At 42.4% G+C, this 24678-nt stretch overlaps 1 protein-coding gene across 4 annotated transcripts in view; it reads right to left on the bottom strand.

Annotated features, from left to right (window-relative positions):
* Positions 1–17216, bottom strand: part of ATP13A3 (ATPase 13A3) — a 54347-nt gene extending 37131 nt beyond the window's left edge. Inside the window, exons 1-3 of one of the 4 annotated variants that reach the window (XM_030456325.1) lie at positions 17115–17207; positions 16145–16309; positions 15929–15980 (exon numbers count right to left, since the gene is read on the bottom strand). In XM_030456325.1, coding sequence (XP_030312185.1) covers positions 15929–15980; positions 16145–16199 — 107 coding nt within the window. In that variant the 5' untranslated portion in view covers positions 16200–16309; positions 17115–17207. Of the gene's footprint in view, positions 1–15928; positions 15981–16144; positions 16310–17114 lie in introns of all 4 variants that reach the window. The other 3 variants (XM_030456327.1, XM_030456326.1, XM_030456328.1) reach the window with 3 other exon arrangements.
* Positions 17217–24678: the final 7462 nt, after the last annotated feature.

Here is a 24678-nt window from a genome sequence, read left to right as displayed (position 1 = left end):
ATCACATTTCTCAGATGAAAATAAAATTTTGACAGCTCAGGTCTTCAGTAAGATCCATCTATGGATATGTATTAAAAAATTACCAAGTTCTTACGCTCTGTCATCATCCATCTGCTTAAAATACGCAATAAATGTACAAACTTGTATCTTAAATATTCCCTATTTTATTTTCACGTACTCACAAAAGTCTTGAGATAACAAAGAGTTTCTCTTACCAACAAGCAGTCCAGCAGCTGTCCTCTGCACTTGCTTTTGTTATCATGAGTTAGCGAGGCAGTTCTTAATAACTGGGACCCTATCTACAAGGGAAGTCCTGACAAATGAACTATTTTGTCTAAAATCTAAAAAAAGTCTCCAAGGGCTTTTCAAACTGTTATCAAAAGATTAACATATCAAAGAAAATTTGGCACTGCTTGGAATGCCTTTTTTTTTCCCCCCCTCTTCCCTCCAGTGTGGCAAAACAATTGGAAACCTGTGGCCAGGCTGGCGGAGGGTGCGCTTCCAGCATCAGCTGCCCAGTCCAGCTCCTCCTATTCAAACCACAAATGCCTCACAAGGAGCCTCAGACAGCTCCAGGTCTACGCACGAGCCCTGATATGATCTGCCCAGCTAAAAGCATACATGCTGCTGACCAAACCCTTCCTTGTATTTACAGCTGTTTTGAGCTAAGACAACAACATTCATACTGAGGAGCTAACGGATGACACAGGCAGCAGTTAAGACATAACACACATTTTTCAATCTCAGCAATTTACAGTTTATCACAGGTTATAATGAAGCAGTCACATCAAATTAGACAACCTCTAGCAGTCAAGTGCTACAAAGCTAGACAGGTAACTTGGTCACTGCCTGAGTGTTGCTAAATTAAGTTACTTTTCTGCACAAGACAAGGATCGACCAGCACTGCTTTGGGAAGAATACAAAGGGCAAATGAAAAGATCTAGCAAAGCAGACAGGAAAAGAGAGAGACATACATCAAAGAAGCCAAATTTAAAAACTATGTACAGACATTAATACTACTCAATCTTCCACAACTTCCAACATAATCACTGTCATCAAATAAACCAAGCACCACAAATTTCTACAGGAAGAGAATTAAGACCAGAAAAACCAAAACAATTTGCTTGTCTCGAAAAAGATCACAATATAGATCAAATATGAATCATATTCCTAAAATGTGATCTAGTGTCTAAATGATTAGTCTGGCTCTTCTGGGTCCAAAAGTATCCGTTACAGTCTCTTGAAGAGCGACTGAAAGACTTTTCAAGTCCTTCTCAAGAACTTATTTACAACAAATATATCCTTCTGTAAGAGATACTATACAGCTTTGGAGTAGAAAATTAAATTTCTAAATGGCCTGATGTAATGACAAGTATTTCTGATTTCTGAATGAAAAACATCTTTTCTGAACAGCAGATAGTGCCTGTTGCATAGCAGACAGACATCAACTGTACCCTTATCAGCTGCCAAAACACAGAAAATCCCTGTTTCATTTTCAAACTAGAAAGCCAAGTATTACTCCAGTCACTTGGAAATTACACATTTATACACTTTAGAGCCATACTTCAACCCTTGACCACAAGAAGCTATCAAACAAGCAAAGTAAAAGACCTTGACAACGTTTGCCACCAGGGCTTATTCCAGTAACACGCCATTCCCACACAATCCAGTTACCAAACCAAGTCCACTTTTTTCACACATTACAGGAAAGCTCTTTGGCAATCATGCAATGGCCCTCCACAAGGCAAGCAACTGCTTTACATATACAAAACATTAATTAAAGCTCAACTTCTACCATACCACCAGTCAGGTCATTAAAAACTGAAGTACTCCAACCAGAAGAGCAATGATGGGACTGAAGGGCTATTAAAGCATCTTCTCAAAATACATTCAGTTTCAAAATCCATTGTTTCTTCAGAAAGATGAAAACACAGCCTGAGCTATAGCTGACCAGTAGCAGGAGAGGGCAGCAGGTAATTTTACAGAGATTGACAGAAGGCAAGTGCATGGAAGCCAGCTTCCCACATCAGCCTACACCACAAGATGCTCTGAAAATTGAAATATACTTCTAAATGTAAATGTTATAATATGTTAATATGCATATATAAAATGTATCCAGCTACTCTAGCTCTTATCCAGCTATTAGCAGTAAGAAAAAAAAAAGCAAATGCTTCTTCAAAATCATTCCAGAAAGTTTAAGAACTCTTTTCCCAGGACCACAGCAAGGTATTTTCAGGACAAAAAACAAAAACAAAAAAACAAAAAAACAGTTTTTGAACCAGGATCTACTTTGCCATCCTGCTAATGGAAGGTCTACACACTTGGCAGCACTGACCACACAAAGTCGTATTCAATGCATCACTTTCACTACACTTTTGTGTAGTATTTAATACGTCAGAACTGCCAGCAGCAAGTTGGAGGAAATTAGTTCTAGGTGTAGCTTAAGAAACCATACTGTAGAAAAAGCACACTATTAAATGGAGATATAAAAATAGAAGGAAAAGTCTTATCAGCTATTACTACTTGAGCTTGCAGCTCCTGCCCATGCCAACTGCCAAAGAGTTCCACACACAATACCTGAAAAGCTGAATCTAACACAGTGAGTTCATTTAAAATGTGCTGCACCAATAAATAAATGAACAAGGACACAAGGTTACCACATAACACACTGCATGCTTTAAAAATCAATCACAAAAAAACCCCAGCTTCAACAGAGTATTTCAAGCTTTAAAGTGAAGGCAAAATTACTGCTCACAGCATCTTGGACACAAGTCCCTTACTTACTTTGCAGTCCTCCTCCTTTACATGAGATACTATTTCTACATCTATAGACTAGTGTACCGCTTTCTAAAATTTCTCCACTGCCTACTCTTGAAAAGACTGGCAGAACTTGCAGCACCCAGAAGTGAAAAAACAGCAATTTAACTTAAACAGACTTGAAATTATAAAAGCTAGGAGTTGATTTTAAAGGCCGCAAGAAGACCCTGCTAAAATCCACATGGTATCATCTTGTATCCGAATAGCCTTTTGTCATCATTCCTCACTCTCTGGTATCATTCAGTCTTGCTATTTTTTCAGAGGAAACAGTTTCCAAAGTCCCTTCTTGTGGATTCTTAGATCTCATGGAGGTTCTGAACACAGGTGTAGCTGCATTCAGCATTTCTGCACCTCTGAGATGCACCACTATTACAGTGACAACTTCCACTTAGTGCCTAGAACCACAGCCCTGCTTTGGGGCAGACAGGATTACACAGCACCCTGGATCCAGAGGGATCCACCTATCTGAGCACAATGCTAAGGACTTTTTATGCCACCTGCCAAGCCTGACACCACATGGGAGATACTGTCTTCGCCTGCCCCCAAAATATAAAAACCACATAACAAAAAATCACTTCCAAACTGAAACACTTTATACCTGAAAAACTATGTATCCAATAGTCTGGAGATGTCTCACTTTTATGACCAGAAAAAACAATGGTTACTGCATTTCACTGCAACATACAGTAGGATGAACTTAAGTGTATTAATTCACTTGTAACATTTTCAGTATTGTTTTAACATTTTCATGTTTGTTACAAGTTTCTAGTCCAGACTATTTTAAATTTTAAAAAGATACCCTGCTTGAGAGGCACCTTCAGTATGAGAAATGCACCTTACGGTAGTGGAAGTCATTGTGACTTATGGATCTTCAGTAGTTTGCAGCTGAACTCTCAATGATGAACTTACTGACGTAACCTACAATAAATGTATGGATAAGACCTGCAAGCTAAAAGAACTGTGGAAGATCAAAAATTGTCCAGCTATATTTTGAAGGAAGTTAAGGTTATAATTTGTACTACAAACAAAGCTTAACACTTTAGTCAACTAACCAAGTTCTAACAATAAGAATGACATAATAGTTTAATGAATACATGGAAATTTTACAAGTACACGAGCTAAATTTTAACAAAGCCCTCCACTCAATACCTATTTTATCACTTCCCATCTTGGGCTTTCTGTTATAATACAAGCTTTTGTTTCTGTGTTTAGGCTTAAGGAAGACCATTGTATCCAACAATCACCAAACCAAAATTGTATTTACATTTGTAGAGTGTATTCTTTGTAAAGTATACTTTTTGCAGACTGCAATAGCAATTGCAATGTTTACAGGAGAATACATGGTACATTAAGGAAAGATAATTCTAATTCTACATCTAACAATAAAATCAGTGTCACAATTAATCATGATAACAAAGTAGTATAGCCAATACTATACTCCAAACTTTCAGATTACTGTCTTCAGATTTCTGTTTTCAGACCACTTAAAAATTAGCCATTACCGTAACAGCACATACACAAGTTGAAGACATGTTAGAAGAGAATTTAGAAAAGCAGTCATATATATCAAGGACAACTAGCCAAGCAGTTCACCACCTAACCTTCCCAGCATCTCATTTATCTTACATCACCTCTTTACACTAATGAAAAATTTCAACTGATAAATCAAGCAGCAAAAGTCCAAATTGCCCAAAGCTTGCTCACACTCCGACACACAGAAACTGTTTTTCCTCGTTTCCTTTTTTAGATTCCTGGATCTCCCACTTGGTTGCCCTGAGGGAAAGAAGGTCTATACCTATCAGAGAATCCAATAAAGGATACATTTATTTGAGATGCTTATTGTTTCTTTCCTTTCTTGGAATAGCATACAAGACATTTGGGTTTGAACTCACAGACTGACAAGAGGGACAATTAAATGTTTTATTTAGTCTTGGAAGAGAAATTTAAACTGTTTCAGATACCTTGAATGAGGCACGGCGCCATTACACCCAGCCTGAGTTTTCAATAGCTGAGCACTGAAACTGTTCCCCAACTTTCACACCTTTTAAAACAGATGTTCCTTTCCCCCCATGGGGCATGAACTTTATTCAGTACTTCTATTTTATTAAATAGCTAAGACTACTATGGTCAGGTAATGGAGATGGCAAAGATGCCCCATCCCACTACCAAGAGGACTACAAGTTTTCTGGTGGAGAATTGGGAATCTGAAGACCTACATCCAGCAACAATGGGTCCTTTCAAGGAAGCATTTCCCCTCAGGGGCTGTGCCAAGAGCCCAACCTTTCCTGTGTGGCTGCCGCCTTATTGTGCAGTGTAGAGTATCTGCTTCCTGGGATATATTTGCTTTTGTAGTATGGATGCTCAGTGAAAGGAGGCAATGACTTTTTTTCCTCTTCCTCTAAATTCTTGGAAAATAGTTTTGAGGTTAACATAAGAACATTTGAATCAAGTTTTTGTTCACCTACAAGGAGATCATCAAGTCCAACCAAAGTAATCACAAGAGATTAATTAAGTTTAGACATTTAACTTTTGTTTCCACAAAACCACACATAGTTGGCATACAGCTATGACTATGGCACAGGTTGAGAACCAGTTATTTGCATCACAAGCAAGCAGTCTGCTTCAGTGTCTCTTTTCTTTCCCATCGGATGACTTAGTACCTTTCATTGCTTTCAGCCGACCATTGAGACAAAGTATTTTTTCATACTTTCCTGAAGTCATGATGTAAAACCTAAATTTCAATTAGGCACTGCTAAATGCACATGCAGAGGATAATTCACATTTACAGAAACAGCACCGAGTCATACTTCTGAAAATTTCTTCTCACTATGAATATCTACATATGCAAACATGTCAAAGTTCAGCACTTAAACCTTTTTTTTAATGAAGTACAGATTTTTTAAACAGCCATAATAAATTCATTAAAAGCCCTACATATCTGCCACATTCATTACACTTAGATTACAAACACTTCAAGGAAAGAGTATTTCTTCTATGTAATCAATACACCAATCAGCTGAAATACTATGCATGACGGAAACTGCTAAAACTTCAAATATCATATAAAACGACCAAAAATTAAAACTAAGAGACTATACTAAAGAATTTAACACAATTTAAGATGTAAAGCAGGACAATTTATTTCCTTCCATCATATTCTAATAACTGGATAAGTAACACAAAAATCCTCAAACAAGCTTCATTCAGAGATGAGACTGCTGCAGAAGACTATTTTCTTATGCACAGGAACTTATACAACCTAACAGCTTAGCTCCTGATTTACTCTCAGAACTACCATACGAGGTAAAACAAGAAAACCAAGGGGGAAAAGTTATTCTATCTCCATGGACTGAAGTGTCACAAAGACAAGAAAAGAAAAGACATACAGCACTCTAGGATTTAACCCAGCTCCTCCATGCCTGTAAGCTTTGGCCCACATCCATTTACCTACTACGTCCCAGTCATTCAGAACAGTCCTACAAACCCAGAATAGCTTTAGCAATTTAGTAAACAGCTATGCCTCAGAGAAGGACTTCTGCAATCTGTGAATTAAATGAACTCATAGCCACCTACTACAGTATGTTTCATCACTGCCTTAAATAGCTGATTCTAAATGATACTTTGCAGCACTTGTGTACCTCTGGGGAATGACTCCCAGGGCAGCAGCAGTGGGACATATGTAGAAAGGAGACAGATTTAGCTAAAACCCAGCATATGGTCTCCCTTCACCTGCTGCAACCTTCTCAGCATTGATGCTGACAGTCAGTAAAGGTCTTCAGACTTGCTTCTTCCCGTAAGCAACTGAGCAAGCTGAGCGTTATCAGTCAGTTTATAGTCAACTTTTATCCTGTCCACTTGCCTAAAAGGAGACATTCTCCTTAAACTATGTCTAGAGCAATATTTACATCTATAATTGAACTACCTTATTTTGATTATTTTTTCTTTCCTATAAACTCTTTTGTAAGAGTACTAAGAGATGTAACTGTACCTTTGTTTGAGAAAACAATTTTCTTAAAAGCAGAACTGAGATTGTGTAGTAGGTACATTAAATGTATTAAGGATCACTCTTTTCTCAGCTGAAGTATCACCACTGTCTAGACACAAAACTTACAAGCAGCCTCTTCTCGGACACCTCTGGTCCAGATGCTCCACTCAGATTTTCCCATCAGCCTTGCATTTCATAAATACAAGGTGAAAACAGAGGTCAGGTTTCTAAAGTAATGTTAGACTGCCATAATTCTCCATGTACATTAAATGCATGAGGACCTTTTACAGCCTTTGAACGAAAGCAAGAGAACAGAAAGCCTGGCGGAAGGCTAAGCAACAAAGTAACAGTCCCCAGCAGCGAGATGAAAACCACTTTGACTTCGACATCCTGAAAAGCAGCAGTCAAGGAGCCATTGTGAGTGAAGTCATACAATGATACTTACCCAGCAGACTCTGCTCAGTCCCAGTGACTTCCAGTTCAAGAGCTTTGTCAGCCAAATAACATAATCTTTAATACTAACTAGATTTTTCTAATTTTTTATTTAATATATTTTGGGACGTATTTTAAGCATTTCAGCATCATGCATCAAACAATCCCTGAGTTCACAGGAATTTTTCTCATTTCCACTTAACCATACCCAGCATGTGTTCATAATAGAACATCAGTGGCTTGCAAGATGAGATACTTAAAACATTTTCATAAGCCACGAAGGAATGAAAATTTCTATCATATAGGTACTAAATTCCTTACCACCAAGTCCCAGATCCCTGAACTATCTCTAGAACATAAGAAGTTCCCATCAGGACTATCCCCACATGTCATTTCTGATGAGCACAGATCTTTCTGGATTTCTGGTTCACAGGATGAAGCTAATACTTCCATTCCACATGGTGCTACATCATCTAAATCCTTACGCATATTACACTTAAAACCCCGGAGTAAAGGGAACAAGAGCAAAGCACAGAATTTATCTGAGAACACTTTGAAGACAACGTTGTTTTTTTTTCACTCTGGCTTTCTATAGAAAAGAAGAGAAGGGACATTAACAGGTCATGTAAAAGTAACCACAGGGCAGCTCTGTCAAAGCTGACCCTTCACCCTGAAACTTTAACAGAATCTCAACACTTAAGCTAAAACTGAGCCCTTGTAGAGGCTCTGTAGAATCCTTAGGTTTGTATGATCCTCACAGAAACTACAGAAGAGTAGAACAATTCCATATGCAGCAGGCTTTAACCAAGATAGCTAGCAAACAAGTCTGATTAAGAATTAGAAATCCACAAGTGCAACTTTGACAGGCAGTAAGTTAACGCCCATCTTACCTGCGCTTCAGGAAATTCACAAGCAGATGAATGAAAGCAAAACAATCAAAAAGACTTCAAAAGAATGAAGCTCTGAACATTACCTTATTTTGATGGAACAGTAAGAAGGAAATCAGTTGCAAGTTACTGTATTTTAACCATCTTTCATGCTAATGTTACACATACTGAGCTAATTTTCATAGCTGTATTTAACAGGTACACTACCATGCTTTCAAAATCAAGAAATATTAATTTAGCTAACCTCAAAATTAGCATCCGAAGTATACTGGATGTTCCAAAGATGTTCCCTAATGGAGGAAAGCATAGATATAAAACACATACTTGAAGAATGTATCAAAGATGAAATGGGAGGATACAATGAACCACCAAGCAGATGATTCACCACAAAATACTGCCCTGTGAACTCAGCAAACTCAACTGCCTAGGTACAGCTCAACACGCAGATGGTGAAACATTACAGTCGCCAAGGAAAATGAGCTTCACAAAAGGTGAGTTACTACAATTTAGCAGTAAGCCAACAGAAATGCATATTCTCAGGGTGCACATCAATATATTCTCAACCTGATACAGCTTCTGATGACAGTACCTAATCAACCAGCATAATTTCTGTCTGACAATAGATCTAAGTTTTCCTATATATGTTACATATAGTGGTACCTGACTTTGTAAGGAGAGACAATTATGGCATTTTTTATGCTATTGCTTCCCAAGTTTTCATGCCATTGGAGGATAACAGCAAGCAGAAGAAATCAAGGCTCTCTACATTTTTCCACATGCAAAATGCAGACTACACAAAATCAAAATACTTTGCACTGAAAGCTGAGCAAAACACTCCTACAATCCATTCTACCAATGGAGTTATATAGACCAGCTCTCTTCAGCAAAAAGAGAACAGTCATTTAACACACCAGAGAATTACTACCAAAATGACCACAGGCTAAGAACTGGTGTTACAAATGCTAATAGCACACCAGTACCAGCTTGAGGCATACAAATCCTTTGTAATGCATGCTAAGAATGCAATTATGCCAATAGTCTGGCTGCTGACTGCTCTGTTCTCTCTGGTGAAGGGATGTTGCTTGCTAAAAGAAAGAGTGGCAGAGGAACAGCAGCTATGAAGATACCAACATCTGCATGCTCCACAGTAAGGACTCTGTCAGGCTGACACAATTTTTTTTTTCATTGGGCTCTCCCTCTACAAAAGGCATCCAGTATGCATGGTAAAACGTTATGTGTGTTCCTACAATTTTACATGTTAATTACTGTAGTAAAGCTATTTCTGATGGAAAAGACAGGGTCATTAAAAACATGCAATTTTTTTAGATGAACTAATGAAACTTAAGAAACTGGGAGCTGAATACACTTTCAACCACAAGAGATTGCACAACAGGGGTTTTCCAAGTACTTCTGTCCACTCAGACACATTACTTCTGCCTCTGCACCAGACACGTGCCCTTCACCATGGGTTGATCTCACTCAAGCACTAGATAATTGCAATTGTATAGAACAACAAACAGTCAGAAGCTTTGTTTCATCCATACACTGCTGGCATTTAAAGCCTGGCTGCCCAAACTGCAGCCAAACCATTACTCCTTTTCACACCACAGGTCTTCAGTATTGCCCACATTAAGGCTCAGCAGATTGTCTCTAGCAATAAATCATGGCTATGATGCAGGAAAGTAACATCAAGACACTCTTGAAACATCACTAAACATTTCTGTGACCCTCAACAAACAGACCAACTGAAGATGGGGTTAATCCAAATGTGCTCTGCAAGACTGCATATTTGACAGCCCTTTAATGTTCCTGTTTGAATTACCAGTTTTTGCTGGCTTGTCAGAACTGGAGTACTGCAGAACCCTCAGCCAAAGACTGTTCAAGCCAATGGAACAACCCTTTGAATTCACTGGGCTTTGGATCAAGCCTTCACAACTCAGTGAAAATGGCAGACATATTAGGACTCTTCCACCCTCCTTAAGATAAAGAGTTCCTGTTTGAGAAACAGAGGTAAGAAAACATACCCCTCTGCTCAGAAAAAAAAAAATCTCTAGCAATTCAATAGTAAAAGTCATCTGTACCCAGAAGTTACACCATTCAATAACTGCTATTACAAGGCGAAGGTAAAATCAAGGAGGTAATGCAAAGTAACTGCCAACACACTGGAGTCCAGCCCTCACCTACATGGATGAACTTCCAGCTCCTGCTATCTACTGCTGCATTAAGGGCACCCTCCAGAAGATAAACTCTTGCTATTGTTGACATTGAATGCTGTGGCAGATCTAAAGGCCACAGTTCACAAGGGCAACTGTACTTTTCTTCATTGATTTGGAGAAACAGTATGACAGCAAAATACATAGGATTAATTTAGATGTTTCCACACATTCCAGTTATCTTACAAAACAACCTCTGAAATAGAAGGAACAGCTGGATCCTTTGTGTTGTCACGAAAGGATACTGCAGACAATCCAAAGCAATTATAAGAGCACACAAAAAGAAATGAGAAGTAGAATAGCACGTCTAAACTCACAGTTGGACTTTACACTTTAAAATCTGTCCTCATTTAGGCTCCCTGTATGGTGAATATACCAAAGTATGTTTGCTTCAAAAAGATCTTCAAAGCCAAAGGTGGACCTTTCACAGTACAGATCAGAAGTATCAGGATTACCATCTGAGTCTGAAGTACTAATCTGAAGCTACTAGGACTGAAAATTCCTCAGTGCTCTGCACACTGAAGTTAGACACACACCTTGCCACCCTGTAGTACCAGCATCACAGAGGTTCACCACATCCCCCCCACAGCACAAGAACACTTGCTGCATTTGCAAAAACAGCATCCCAGAGAAGCAACATCCAGAAGAATGTATGTTTCCAAACTGATACAAGCACCACGATATAGCAACATCTACCTGTGCAAGGTCTGAACTTGCATGATATGATCAAGAAATGAACAAAGAGAATCCTGTGTATTTCCCACTCTTTGGCCCAAATATGACACAAACTAAAACTAGAATCCTATAAAATGAGATAAAAGGGACAGCTATAGGGATTTTACTCTATTCCCTGATATAAACCATGTCTTTCTTAACTTGCTCTTGATGGTCACCAATAAAAGACTTCTTGAAGTACCATTTTTACTGTGAGAAAGTTAAAGCTTCATTGGTATTTTCTTTGATGAAATCCTTAATCTCATTTCAATCTGCCCATCACAGTCATTGAAAATACCACTTCCTTCTTACAGATCTTTTACATACTTGAAACCTCTTAAATTCCCCTTAACCTCATCTCTTGCCAAAATAACTTAGATTTTCCTCCATCTTGATGAAGTTGTTTCCTCCAACTCTGATCATCTGCATTTCTCTCTGAACTCTTTCCAAGTGGTCCCAACTCTTGTGGAACCCAAAACAGATGCCATCTTCACATTGAGGGTATACCAACAGCAAATAAAGCCAATAGATTTAAACTTTACATCTCACAGACAATACTCCCATTTAAACATACTAGTAAGACATTTGCCTTTTCTGCAAGCAGCATGACACTGACTCATACTCAACTTGTGATACAGTACACCCCCAGGTCCTTTTTCTAGTACCTTAACAGTTATTCCTCATCCTGCATTTGCACAGCTGATAATTCTTGCATAAGTGCAGTACTCTGCATTTGTCCCTATTGAATTTCATCCTATTTTTCAGGTCATTTTGAACTCTCATCATGTCCTCCAACACATAGTGCCTGAGAATTTAATAAGCACATTTCATCAGTCAGCTGACTGATGCTTCCATTAAAGGCAATAGTACCCAGGACAGAAACCTTCAACATAACCTCTCATTTCAACACTGAATCAATAATTACTGTTCTCTGAATAGGATCATCCACCCAATTTTGCAAGCATCCTAGATTACTTTCCCCAGATCATGTCTACATTAACTTATGAGGCAATTAAAAAGAAAATATTCAATAAAGAAGTCCATCAGGAGACAAGACCTCCACTGCTTCTGACATAGCTGCAAAACCTTCTGCTCTGCAGTAAAAACGTTAGACTTTGGATGCAATTAATTCTCCCATAAATCAGTTCATGCTGTTATTCTTCTCATAGTTACCTCCCAAGCACTTGAAAATAGAATGTTTGCTTATTAACCTCAATTGATGGAAAAAAGAGATAATGTGAACTGTCAGACGTCAACTCCTCTTCCTCAGCTCTCTTCCACTGTAACTCTGAAGACTTGTCCTTTGCTTTCTTCTAGTACTTCTATTTCTAAATAATACTTTTGCATTTTTGAGCTGTTTTGAAGATCATATAGTGAAACTTATCAGAGCCAGCTGATTCATGAACATCTAATGGAAGTACACCGTAGCGTAAAACACTGCCTCATTACAAGTATTAAGATTAAGCACCTGTGTGACATTGTGTTAGAGAAGACAAGCAAATTAGGTATCGAGCACTCTAACTGTTCTGCACTTTCAGTAGAAAATCCAAGTGTGTGCAGAATCAAGAGACATTTTCCAATTTTCTTCCTGCTATAAAATGTACTTTGTCAGGAACACTGCCAGCTTTCATGCCTCTTGCTAGTTGCAATCCCATTTGCACTTTGGCCTTTCCAGTATCTGCCTTTACTATTCTTTTCAACATTTTCTTCATTATGTGACTTCCTATCATGCTCTGCATATACTTTTCTTGCATCCAAAGTCAGTCAAAGCTCATAAATTGGCCTTACTACTTTCTCCATTTCTCAAAAGCCTTCCCATTTTGCTCTTCTGTCTCCTACCTTTTATAAGGACAAGTGCTGATTTCATAGCCATTGCCATTTATCACTTTGCATTTTGTCATCCTCTATCTAGAATAAACTCTAAAGGAGTTGCCATTTATATTGCTGTACCTAACTTCTAAACTGCAAATGTCACCACAAAATAACTTTTAAAAAAGGTCAAAAATGACAGGTACTTTGATTTTGAAGAATGATCTTCTGGTCTTAAATGACACATAAAATCTCAATCCAACTGAAGTAGTAATTGTCTTGCTACCATTCCCAGTACCTGGTCCTCTTCCAAAGAGCTCCTTGAAGATGAACAATGCAGTGCCACAATTCTAGAAAACGGGAACCACAAAAAAAAAAAAAGGGGGGGGGGGCTAGATGCTTTCAAAGGAAAATACACAATGAAAAAATGAAAATACATAAAAATGCAAAATGTAACTAACTAATTCTGGTAGGACTGACAGGATTATGAAGACTACAGTTAACACTGCTCCACTTCAGAGCAAGCAGCCAGACTGTGTGGCCATGGAGACCCCCTCATGAACCTCAACCCATGCACAGTGCTCCATGCAGATGGTGCTGAAGTTATGTATCTTAGAATAGAAGCAGCAACACACAGCACTTTGTCTGTAGACATCTGTAACTCCTGAAGAGTAACTGCAAATTGCCCAACATTTTTTATTTGTCTGCCTTTCAGCTACCAAATATTAAACTTTACAGGCTTATTTCAATCAAGAATAAAACTGGAAACTATAATACCATTAGTTTACTACAAACTGAGCTTTTGTTCTCCACTAAGCAGATTATTTAACAAAGGAAGTACCTTTTTTTTATGAATGAAAACTATTTTTAGCTCATTGTGTAACAGTGAAAGGGAAACACCAGCATTACTGTTATTTAAAGTATTTTTTCTTAATGTCTAGTTGGAAAATCAGGATTTTTGAACTAGCATTTCTTTTATATGAACCCTCCCATGCTAAACATAACTAGATCCAAGCACTAGTCAGAATGCTGGATTTTTTTCACCACAAAACATATACAAAACTTACTATTTTGCATGGTACTATGACTACAGACCCAAAGCAGGCTTGGCCACACTAGATGCCATACTGGGGAGACCACTAATCCTTGCCCAAAAAAGCATACACTTATATACCCACTCAGTTCTTCAGTACAAGTCTTTAAGCCATTCAAAAGCCGAGTCTATAAGCACACTGCAGCCACATGCATTTTTACATTACACTGATACTGTTTGGGCATTAAGAAAACTAAATCCAATAAAGTCCTTCATTTCCAAAACCTTTGTTTTGAAAGACTTAATTATAGTGCTTTGTTTCACAATGGAGGAATGAAACCTCTTCCCTCCATAGCAGCTACCATCAGTATCATACCAGAAAGACATTTTAAAAATACAAGTGTTAGAACAGTTCTCCTTGGCCTGCTGTTAAAGGCGTTTAAGTGTATCACTCAACACAAACATTTTTCAACACCAGAAGTGATAATTCCTACAACAGATCTTAGACAAGCTAAATCTGTGTATTCCACTGTTGATATTTCACAGAAATAAAGCAAACAGCATCCAAAGGCTGCCAGAAAAATGAATAAGGATACAAAGGTAAAGATGCTTGACAAAATCCTGTTCTCTCCATGTCAGCTCCAAGTTCTAGTACATATTTCCTCTATGACCTAGGCAACCCACCTGGCCTGGTTTTAACAATAAAAAGATGTTTTGCTCCCACAATATAAATGGAATTTGTCTCCATACCACTGAAAGTCTTGTTGACTCTTTTATATGTCACACAGAGGACAGTGAGGATACTATGTCCTTATTTAATCTGAGGGCATCATGTCAATACAGAATTTTTAATAATTTATTAAAACCACAGCAGAACAGCTTGTCTAAAGCTGCATGCTGTCATATGGCACACTAGCAGAAGGACTGAATCACAAAGTTTCTCAATCATACTCAGCCATCATGATGCAACTTCCCCCTGGCTAGGCAGCCCCCACACTCCCTTAATAGGCATTGCATGCTGCCTGACCAGGCAGCAAAGAACCTTCCTTCCCTCTCTTCAAATCAGGGAAGAATTAGTGCCTGCCTCAGTCATGAAGCCCTCCCCAGAGGAGAAAGAGACAAATGAAATATTTGAAGAGACACTTGATTCTCGAAAACAACTAACAGAAAAATTTAGGGGTGAGAGTTAAACAAAGTCCAAGCCTAGAGGGCAGTACTGGAAGAGACCAAGAAGAGCACCCAGAACAGCCCCATTACTCCTGGAAGGTATTCAGGAAGGCAGCTGCTGCTGCTGCCTGCAGGCAGCTCTGCTAGAAACAACCCCTGCAGAATCACTCAGATCCCTTCCTCTGCCTTCTCCTTCTCCTCCTTGGGGCATAAACAGTCTGCTTTGGCCAAAACCAAAGTTAACAAGATGCTCTGTCTTACCCATTTTCTGAAAGCTGAGTACTTTGGAGTTTTGTCAGTTTTTCCTAGCTGACACAGACACTCCCACAGGACAACCCCAAAAGTCAGTGCCAAAAGTCAGTGTTCCTCTTCACAGGTGACTACACCAACAACATAATTTTTATTCCACCAAGCCACCTTAACAATTCCTTTCTTACAAGTCAGAAGAGTTAAGTCACTACCAATAAAGTTCCAAGTCAAATATACAGTTCAAAGCTTCCATAGTACAGCTTGTCTTAACATTATAAAGTTGTATTTGTAATCAGAAGACACAAAAAAGCTGTTTACAAAACTATCAGTTTGTGGTCCTTGCTGTCACACTTCATACCAAGACAAACATTTCCTCAGTGTACATGCAGGTGAGGTCTACTGCTGGCACTACTGACACTGGTACATGGAAACTAAGTTTATGAGGGCCTGACTTATACCACAGAATATATTTAAATAATGCCAAAAAAACCTTTCTCCACAGGTGTGAGATATAATGTGAGATATAACTTTGGTGTTGTACAGTCATTTATTCTTTAGCAAAAGGTTCAAGTAGCAACTCTTTCACATACAACATAACTGATGGCAGAAAAGTACAGCTAACCTGTCTGAAGAAGCAGTGTGTGGACAAATCTTACATACAATGGCTGAGTCACCTACAATAAAAAAAATAAAACAAAACAAGTCAGAGGAATGAATAGTGTAAGTGACACTTAATTTCCCCAGTTGAAAAAGTACCATAGAGTTCTAGTAAATGCATACAGCAGTGGAAGCGTGCTGATGGTAACTGAAACTGGAAGAAAACTCTCAGCAAGCTCACATGAAGAGGAAGCAGTCAGCTGCTGCAGGCAGCCAAGCCAACTATCAGCACTCATGTTAGAACACTTCAGAGTTAACCATCTCCCATCGCTGGAGGCGACACTATCTCTGCTGAAGGAGGCAACAGACAGCGTCTCCAAGAGCCTCCTTCATCCAACCACAGCACCTGCAGGGATACACAAATCCCGGCCAGAGCCCTGTAGCAGCAAAAAGCCTTTGGAGCCGATACTGCAGATGCTCAAGTTCCTCCTCTTCACCTTCAGGATCGGTGCAGCTTTTGCAGCCGCCTCGTCAATGCCACATCAGCCGCCAGTTCCCCCCGGGAGCGGGCACCGCGGCCTGCACGCCGGGATGGAGCGATGGCTGCCCGGGGTGCTGCCGGTGCGAGATGCCCCCGCACAGCCCCTGACAGCAGCGCACGCCGTGACCTCTGCAGCAGCCCCGAGGCACAGACTCATCCGCGGGGAAGCGGACGAGGCGCACCGGCCCCTCTCCTCCCGCCGCACCGGCTCCGTTTCCATAAGCCACATGGTCGCTAATGTTGCCCACCGGTGTGTGACCCCGCCGTTCCCCACACACCGCTCCGTGCCCGCTGTGCGGTGACCGGGGCCCGCAGGCAGAGCTGCAGCCGGGCGGGTCGGGGGACAGAGCGGCAGCGGACCCGTGAGGGTGTCGCCGAGACCCGTGGCCGCAGCGGCGGGCGGGGGAACGGCGAGGCCGGCGCGGCAAGTGCGGGCAGAACGCGGGCGGCCGCTCACCGGCTCCCGGCTCCCAGCCCCAGGACCGGCCCTTCCCCGGCACGGGGCCCACTTCCCCCGGCAGCGGCCCCGACACGACCCCCGCACCCGGGGCCGGGGTCAGAGGAGCCACCGGCGCGGCTGAAAGCCGAGAGGTCCGGCACACAGGGCGAGACTGGGGGCTGCGGGGCGCCGCCGGAGGCCCGGCCCAGCCCGGGACCCCTCCCTCCTCACCTGCCGGGCGGTCCCGCGGCCCCACTCACCGGCGCGGCCTCAGCTCAGCCCCATGCCGGCGGGGCGGGCGGGCCCGGAGCGCACCGGACCGGCCCTCCCCGCCCCACCCCGCCGCGCCGCCGCGGCTGCCTCGTGCCGCGCCACCGGATCCGCCGCCAACCGGCTGCACGCGCCGGCCGCGCTGGGCGGGGTCAGGGAGGGGCGCGGAAGTGACGCCAACCGGGAGACGCCCACAGCCCGCCGCCCCGCGCCGGAAGACCGGGGGGTCGCGAGACGCCGGGGCTGGGCGGGGCCTGCGGGGGGGCGGGGCCTGCGAGGGGGCAGGTGGGGGCGGGGAGGCGGAGGGGTAGGGGGGTGTTCGTGGCCATGGGGGGGTCCGTGGCCATGGGCAGCTGCCTCCGTAGGGCAGGGCAGGGGACTCAGGGGTCCAGGGAGGTGCTTAGGACAGGCCTGGGGTTCCTGAAGGCCTCACCCGTGGGGGTCTCAGTCGGGGATGGCAGCAGGCGCTGGGCTGCCGGGCCCCACCTGGCAACGTGACGCCACCCAAGGAAGGTGCCCAGGGCCCACCTGAGTGTCACCTTCCCGAGGGGCTGCCCTCTCCGCTGTCCCTGCTGTTAGACCGATGGCCCTGGGAAGCAAGGGAGAGTAACATAACTCTGCTCTCCGCGGTGCAGCTCATTTTGATTTTGAAGAGTTCTGTGAACGGTTTAGAGGGGCCTGTAAACAACAATAGAGTTTGCATTTATTTTCACATAATGCTGTTTTTTTCCAATACTTCTCATCCATCGCCAATTAAGGGAGCTATTGACCATGGTATCTAATCACCCACAACCCCAGCAGTGACAGAACCAGGGCAGAGCATCCCCTTGCCCCACCAGCATACCCAGCTTCCCCCATCAGCTCCAGTGACCCCACGTCCTTGAGATGAGTCAGCCCAGCACGGGAATCCAGCAGGAAACTGCCAATGATAAAAAGTAAAGGCATATTTTTCTTTTGGCCCAATAAGTTGAACTGATTCATTGGGCAGGCATGTGACCACTATTTAAGGGAATGAGAGAAAAGGAGAAATAAAACTGCCCCTTTTGGCAGCTGCTGACAGATGAGGCATAATACTGAGCTGCTCTGACTCAAATCAGAATGATTGCCTTTCTCTACTAAGAAAAAAATTAAACCCATCTATTTCCTGTTAATGTGTTAACTCTAGTAGTGCCACAGTTTAATTCTGTGGTGACTGCATGCCTCGCTGCCTCCTTACCACTTTGGCCAAAGGTTGGTGTCAACCTTCAGTTCCTGCATACCCGGGACACATCAGTTACTGGTTTTTATACAATGACCCAATAGTTACTTCCCCCGATTCTCCGGAAATCCAGTGATGCAGTATTTGCTTAGAAATAAATACTAAGGGTTTGACGATCTTCTCAGGTGGTTTTAAAAATATTTTTTCCTTTAAAAAAGATGGGTATTAAGCAGTGATTTTCATTCACTCTGGTTACACATGGAAAACAAGAATACCTCCATTAAACATGTGGGCACCGTTTTGCCCATCTTCCAAACAAAGAGCAGAAAAATTGACCAAGTAATTTCAGGGTTTTTTCACTGAATTGTTACTGTCTTTGTCCTATTTTCTTTGTACCTCAAGGACACACCACTGGCCGGTGATCAATCACATTGGCCATACAAACATTTTCACTGAATTTCCCTAATTCATTACCCCTGTTTCCAAACAGTTGATCTATGCATTGCCCTCAGCTTGCCAAGTTTCCACCTATCTAAATAAAATTCTGTATTGTTGCCTACACCTCCCCTTTTGAGCAGGATGGGGTTTTTTCATTTTAAAACCAGAGAAGCCTCTTTTGGTGAAATTGCAAGCATTCGAGTCATCTAATAACACATTGGTGAAGAACTCCTCCAGTTTCCACTCAGGGTGAACTAAAATATTTCCTTGGACTCACTTTTTCTCGTGACTGCTTTTAGCCTTGCAAACTTGGCAGCACTGTCCTCAGTAGAGTCATACGAGGGCAGGGAGATTGAAATGGACACCATACTGCCTGGATATTGATGGGAAACCAGGCAGAACAGGTAAGCATCAGTAGCAGATACCCATACAGATCCAGAAACATGACTACAAGGAGGAGAAGCCAAAGAGGAGATTTTTTTCAGACTAAGTATTGACTGGTAAAGAGGGTCTAACATGACTCAAAGAAAAAATATTATGAAGTTATTAGTGCTATTAAACAGAAGTTCTTATTCTGTCATTCTCTATTAGTAATAAGAGTAAAAAGATTTTCTATGATACATGCATTTCTATGTTCCTCATCAAAATTCCTTTAGTCATTTTCAATTAAAGATTAATTTCTCATCACATTTTTCAACCCAAAGCACATTGTAATGTATTATCTTTATCCCCATTAGAAGATTTCTCTTAACACCTAATTGATTTTCTTTTTCAGTCTCTGGCAAATTTGAACTCGTTTATTGCTTCACAAACCTCAAACCATGCAGTCTTTTATTAACTCAGAGATTAATTTTGTGGTTGGCATGCTCACTCCACCCATCTCCTCAAGCTGCTTCTCCACTGCTTTCCAGCTCTGTTGGCATCACTCCGGTTTGTACCTCTGGAAGTGCTTGGCAAGCTTCAGCAACATCCCTGGCTGCAGCTTCTCTAGAGAAGTTATGATTTACATTGAAATCATGGTGTTTGGTGCTTTTACAGCATCAGGGATTCAGCCTGATTGAAACAAGAAGAAAAAGAGAATATTACAGAAGAAGCAAGTTTGTCTCTGTTCATTTCACTGTAGTGAGACTGGTTAAAAGAAGGAGATGAGCCAGAGCACATGATCCAGCATTGTCACCACTTCTGGAAATGTTATGGCCATTCACAGCCAGTGTAATTCCTTGAGACTTCACTCAGTAATGTGGGAGCAAGCTAGCAGCATGGGGCTGGAAGGAGGAGGAGCTGTAACAGCCAGCTTGGATCTCTTCCAACAGCCTATCTTAACAGACTTCCTGTGACTATTTTGATTTCTTAATCACATATAATCCACCTGAACCTGAACTGAGTACAGGCCTCACAATAAACACACCAGGTCCTTTACAACTTTCTCTGACTGAGCCTTTTTCACGGGTGATGTTTCTCAGTTGCTCCCTCCCACCACTTTTTCCCCAGAGTTCAGGCTGTACATTGTGTTCCATGTCCAGGTTTGCTCCACCAAACCCTGTACACTCCCAGGCAGAGGCACAGATGTGTCAAATGGTGCTCATTAGGTGTATGGCATTTAGTAAATCTAGGCTGAGTAATCACATTTTATGTGCTTTCCCACAGTCTGACTGTATCTGCTGTTATCTCTCATCTCAAATTGTAAATCCTTCAGGGCAGAGACAAGCTTTGTTACCTGTTGTGTATCACCCAGCAGATGCGGGCGAAGGATTTTATGTGCTTCAGCAGTACACAGAATTAATATAGTTTTGATTTAAGAACATTTGCAAAGCTTTGTTTTCTCTTTTACACATGATTTCTAAATCAGCCAGGACAAGAGTCTGTCTAACAAGCTATCAGATTTCATACACAAATGTATCTTGTGCCAAAACTAAGATATCCAAGTAGCAGAGAAAATAAATCAAAGCCTACTGTTTGCTTATTCAGACTCTTTAATGTGTATATATTAGCATGTTCCACCCTGCCTTTTTCTATATAAATACACGCCTTTAGCTCAGAGGAGTCTATGGGCCCCACCTCTGCAGCACACAGGTGCCCAGCTGGCCACATCTGGTCCCAGATTCTGCAAGCGCACTTCTGCTAGCCCTGTGCCACCAAGCCCTTCCCAGGGACAGCTGTGGGACCCCCAGTGGGACACCTCTGGCTTTATTTGTTTGACCTACCTGGCAAGGGCATTATAGGTGAGGGGGATGATGCCCTGTTCTTTCTAATCCCCATGCACCTCCAGGCAAACTAAAAGATCCTCATAAGAAGGGCCAAGAGTGGAAAAGGTTCCATGCCTTTTCCACAGCATAGAAGGGGAGGGAGTCACAGAGGGGAAGGAATTGTCTGTGGGTGGACATGACATTCTTCCACCTATCTTTATTTGTTTTTCCTGGCCACAGTTGCTGGCAGGCTGTGCCAGCTAAGATTTTCAAGTTCAGAAGGTTGTCAACAGCAATGGCATTGCTGCCATGCTGGGCTCTCATGCATGGCATCTGCATTGGAACATCCAACTTGAACCAAGTGCCAGAGCTTGTGGATGCACAGACAGTATATGGTGACCCAAGAAATAGTGGTTAGCAATCTGCAATCACAGTTTCACTCTTCAATATGATTCACATGCATCTGAAAGCCATAGGTCATTAAATATCTCTTTTGATAGCTTATTAAACTACTTTGGCAAGCCTGAGTTGTTAAACAATTTATTACCATGTCTCTTCCAGAGGAGTTTGTGAAACATCTTAAAGAGGAAACTGTACAAAGTGCCCAGAATTGTCACAGATGAAGCCTGTCTTTTCTCTTGAGCTACCCAACCCTTTTCCCACCCTTCCCCAGACATCCAGTTCTTGGTTTAAAATAGCCTGGATCGTTATTTCCCTTACAACAGCAGCATATCTAATAAGTCACATGCTGTCAGCAGCAGTCAGGAGTGAAAGGGGAATTCACTGCTCCATTTACTCGAAAAAGATCTTAGTCATTTCTTATATAGCAGATGGAATAAACAATACTGTGCTTTCCCATTCCTTTTGCTAGCCATGGGAAGCAGCCAAAGAGGTCGCTCCTGTCTCTTCTCAGGCCCTTCCAAGACTATTCCTGCACTAGAAGTTATCATCCTGGCTCCTCTCCTGGCTCCCTGCTGCCACAAAGCCATAACTGAATCACTGTACAGCTACTTGTCATGTCCTTTTTGTTGGTACCTGTCCCTTCCCCTCTTGTCACCTTTTTATTTTAATTAACACAGAAGTCTTTCAGCCAACAGGACTGTCAGAGTTTGCCTAGACTGTGTCACACCTAAAGAAAAGTGCATTTACCTGCTTTCACACCACCACCACCACATTATTTAAAGCTGATGAATCTTCCCCAGTGAGGACACTGGTCTCCTGATTGCTTGCACATAGCTTGTCACATCCAGTCCCCAGGCTGGACAGAAATCCTTGGGCACCACATTTACACTGGTGATGCTAACAGCAGAGCAAAGGCTACCACACCATGAAGGAGGGCTGAGTTTGATAGTAGTTACCTCAGATAGAGGGAAAAATTGCCAAGGGGAGCCAGCAGATACCTACAAAGCTTTATAGGGAAGTATGCCAGTAACTGGGGGGAACACCCACACCAAAGGGCACTATAAACGCAATACCAGGTAACCTCTTTACAGATAAACTACCTAGGACATCTAAGAAAAATAAAGCAACTATTTAATCAGACCTAAAAATAAATACAGAGGCTAACCTCAAATGCGAGACTCCTGGGGAAATCACCATTTTCACCTGGCAGAGTACAACTGGCAAAGGGCAAGGGCTGGTGCATTTATTATGTGACTGCAGGTAAGTGGACTGTGAAATTAATCTCCCTCTGACCACCCAACACAGAGGACAGATTCAGGTTCCCTGGCAACATTTCTATCTGGAGAAGGAGATATCCTCTCCAGCTGAAAAATACACACACACTGCTAATGAACCTCACCATCTAGGATCCCGGTGTTTAGAATTCATATTAGAATTGCTTGAAAATAGGGTCTTTAATACCTCTATTGCCTCTATTGTTGTACTTTTCTCACTCAAAGTACGTATAAAGGGCTTAATCAGACTCATTTCCTTAATTTCAAGCGTATCTCTGAAAACGTATTATCCCAGGCTGGTGGCATCAAAGAGTGAATTAGGAATAAAGCCAAGTGAATAAAAACAAAGATATTTCCTTTCAGTTACTGTGCAGCCTTCACAGACTGCAGAGAATTAGAGTTGCTGAAATACCACGGGCACATTCTTCAAGATCTGTGAATTAGTACCTTGCTTTTCTACCCTTGGTGGGAAGTGGGGACTTGATCCCTGTTACACTTAGCCAGACAAGGGCTGTAGAGTGATGAGCAGCTTTAGATCTGCAGCACCAGAAAAATGCCTTTGAACCCTTGCTGTTTAAATTCCCAGTTTGTGAGACCTGTTTACCTTAGCAAAGTTCCCCTTTTGAACCAAAAAACACCCTCGTTGTTTTGGGGTTTTTTGTTTTGTTTTTTTTTTATTATTAATAGAAGCAGCAGCTCTTGCAGCTGTCCTGGGCCAGGCTGAAATCTGTGCAGACCACCACAACCATTTCTGACACAAACCAGATCAGAGCAGACAGGCATACAGTAAGGACCTGAAGTGCACTGAAATTCAAGGTCAGGAGACAGCTTGTGAACGATGCTATCAGGAAGTCAAACACAACTTTCCCTTTTGCTGCCACAGCACTGAAGTCTGCAGCACGGGCAGGACAGGGGGCATTTGGCATCCGCATCTTCTTCAGAGGTTTGTCACAGATCTCCAACCACGGAGACCCCTGTCTTGCCAGGTAAAGGAACAGCTCATAATCCCTGCTGTGCCTGTCTCCAGGCAAGCAGAGTTATCACTGAAGTGACTTACACAACCTCGTTCCCACAGCACCTCCTGGGAAGCTGCCCGGCAGACCAGCCGGCGGGGCTGTTACAACAAAGCCGAGTGCCGGGAAGCCTTTCTTCTGCTTCGTGCTCTCCAGAGCAAGGCACAGTGCCTTGGAGAAGGAGGTTAGGGAGATTACACTGCCTGGTAACTCACCCACAGTCACTCACCCTCATCCATCATCACCTCTGTTATATCAACTCAACAGGCAAGGCCCCTAGGTTGAATACGGTCTGGGAAGCTGTGGGTCTGCACCACCCCTGCCACCCTCATGGTTCCAGCTCACCCTGCAGACCCAGTGGTCTGGGCTGGTGGTCAGTACCCCCCAGGGCACCTGGCAGGCCATGCACAGCCAGGGAGGCCCCCAGGCTACAGCCAAGCTAGGCCCCCACACAAATGTGCGTGAATCAGACATACAAAACACAAGGCAAGATCATATTGGAGTGGCATTTGCTTTTCTGAAACTACATACTAAAAATTGCCTTCTTTCCAAGCCACACTGCTCAGGCTCCCTGTTTGTCTCCAGCCTTTCCTCAGCAACACTCCTGCCCAGACACAACTCTGTGAAGAAGCTGGAAAGGACAGTCACTTGCTGATAGGAGCTAGGATTTCCCATGCCCAGCCATGGCAGCACACTGACAGAGCTCAGCAGTGCTGCAGTCTCACAGAAAATGGGCATCTCTGGGATTCCTCCTTTCCTCAGTCCATGACAGGAGATCTTTTCCCCATCCTCTCCCTTCCACAGCTCAGCAAGGTAGCAGCTCCAAAACCACCATTTCTAAGCAGCAGCTAATGCTATATTAGAAGCTTCTGGATCCTTACCACCATCTCTTGCCCTGTGGGGTCCTTTCTTTTGCATCTGTAAGGTATTATGGTAAGAACTTACTAATTACTTTTGCAGCTCCACCCTAATGAGGCAAGCTCACCTGCCTCCTCAGGACAGGTCATGCCCTGA

Source organism: Calypte anna, chromosome 9 (assembly GCF_003957555.1).
Source record: "Calypte anna isolate BGI_N300 chromosome 9, bCalAnn1_v1.p, whole genome shotgun sequence".
Taxonomy (NCBI): Eukaryota; Metazoa; Chordata; class Aves; order Apodiformes; family Trochilidae; genus Calypte; species Calypte anna.
This window is presented reverse-complemented; position numbering and strand designations above follow the sequence as displayed.